Below are 1,660 nucleotides of genomic sequence, written 5' to 3' on the forward strand. Positions count from 1 at the left end.
CTCTCTCTCTCTCTCTCTCTCTCTCTCTCTCTCTCTCTCACAGTAGCAGCAGCAGCTGCTAATATAGCTGCTAATATCTCTTTCCTCCATTAAAGTCACATCCTCAAACTCCCCCAAGGTCCCCAAACTCCAATCGAAAGCAACCCTTGAATACACACACACATCTCAGCCCAACACAAAAATGCACGCCAAGACCGACTCCGAGGTCACAAGCCTCGCCCCTTCTTCCCCAACCCGATCCCCCCGCCGCCCAGTCTACTACGTCCAGAGCCCCTCCCGCGACTCCCACGACGGCGAGAAGACCACCACCTCCTTCCAGTCCACCCCCGTCCTCAGCCCCGCCGGCTCTCCTCCCCACTCCCACTCCTCCGTCGGCCGCCACTCCCGCGACTCCTCCTCCACCCGCTTCTCCGGCTCCATCAAGCCCGGATCCAAGAAGATCCAGCCCAACAACGACTCCTCCCGCCACCACCGCAAGGACGGCCACAAGGCCTGGAAGGACTGCGCCGTCATCGAAGAAGAAGGCCTCCTCGACGACGACGACCGCGAACGTGGCTTCCCCCGCCGATGCTATTTCCCCGCCTTCGTTCTCGGATTCTTCCTCCTCTTCTCCATGTTCTCTCTCATTCTCTACGGCGCCAGTAAGCCCATGAAGCCCAAGATCACCATGAAGGTTCGTCATCTTATCCACACTCATCCATTTACAGCAATTCAGCTGATACTAGCGTATTAATTTTCTCTAATTTTGATCGCTGCAGAGTGTCAAGTTTGAACAGTTCAAGATCCAAGCGGGTTCAGACTCCACCGGAGTAAGCACCGACATGATCTCCGTCAACTCCACCGTCAAATTCACATTCCGCAACACCGGCACGTTTTTCGGAGTCCACGTCTCGCCCGAGCCTCTAGATCTATCCTACTCTCAGATCGCCATCGCCTCCGGAATCGTAAGCATCAACACAAATGTCCCCATTCTCTTTTCATTTCCAAATCACATTGCCAATCTCCGTCTTAATCTATGGTTTATTATTATTTTTAATTCAGGTGAAGAAGTTCTATCAATCAAGGAGGAGCCAGAGAACAGTGACGGTGTCAGTAATCGGCGACAAAATTCCGTTATACGGGAGTGGAGCTAGTATAAGTAGCTCAACGGGGACGACATTGCTGCCGGTGCCGCTGAAATTGGATTTCTTGATCAAATCTAGAGCCTACGTTTTGGGTAAACTAGTGAAGCCCAAGTTCAACCGGCGCGTGGGATGCACTGTAACTTTCGATCCTAAGAAGCTCAACGTCGCAATCGCGCTCAAGAATTGCACTTACAGTTAATTAATTCACAAAAAGAATGAGGAAGAAGAAGAGAGGTTTCTATTTTAATCGTGGTTGGTTTCCTTTTCGGTGATGGACAACTCAGCGGGCAGCTTTCGGAGTTGGACGGGCAGGATGTGCAGAGAGTGAGGTAAAAAACGCGGTTTTGGACTTTTTGGGCTGCCCGAAGAGTGTAGAGTCGGTGACTTGTGGGTATTGTGTTACATTATTCACCTTGTCTTTTGTTTATTTATTCTTTTTTTTCTTTTTCCCCGTTGTATTATTAAGAAATTATTTATTTTCAGGCAATAATGCAACTGTGTTTACTTTTTGGTTCGGTATTTGGGGGGGGGGGGGG

At 50.2% G+C, this 1,660-nt stretch overlaps 1 protein-coding gene across 1 annotated transcript; it reads left to right on the top strand.

The window, feature by feature from the left end:
- Positions 1-22: 22 nt before the first annotated feature.
- On the top strand, positions 23-1,633 carry LOC101300780. Its single transcript, XM_004291046.1, has 3 exons — positions 23-673; positions 759-944; positions 1,042-1,633. Exons 1-3 carry the CDS (start codon positions 182-184, stop codon positions 1,321-1,323), a joined length of 960 nt encoding a protein of 319 aa, XP_004291094.1. The 5' UTR covers positions 23-181; the 3' UTR covers positions 1,324-1,633.
- Positions 1,634-1,660: the final 27 nt, after the last annotated feature.

The sequence above is a fragment of the Fragaria vesca genome, linkage group LG2 (assembly GCF_000184155.1).
Source record: "Fragaria vesca subsp. vesca linkage group LG2, FraVesHawaii_1.0, whole genome shotgun sequence".
Lineage (NCBI taxonomy): Eukaryota > Viridiplantae > Streptophyta > Magnoliopsida > Rosales > Rosaceae > Fragaria > Fragaria vesca.

Bases quoted from the DNA above. Each gene is read 5' to 3' on its own strand.
- LOC101300780 (XM_004291046.1), top strand. From the start codon at position 182: ATGCACGCCAAGACCGACTCCGAGGTCACAAGCCTCGCCCCTTCTTCC. The intron at 674-758 runs GTTCGTCATCTT...TGATCGCTGCAG, and splicing joins AGCCCAAGATCACCATGAAG to AGTGTCAAGTTTGAACAGTT. The intron at 945-1,041 runs GTAAGCATCAAC...TTTTTAATTCAG, and splicing joins TCGCCATCGCCTCCGGAATC to GTGAAGAAGTTCTATCAATC.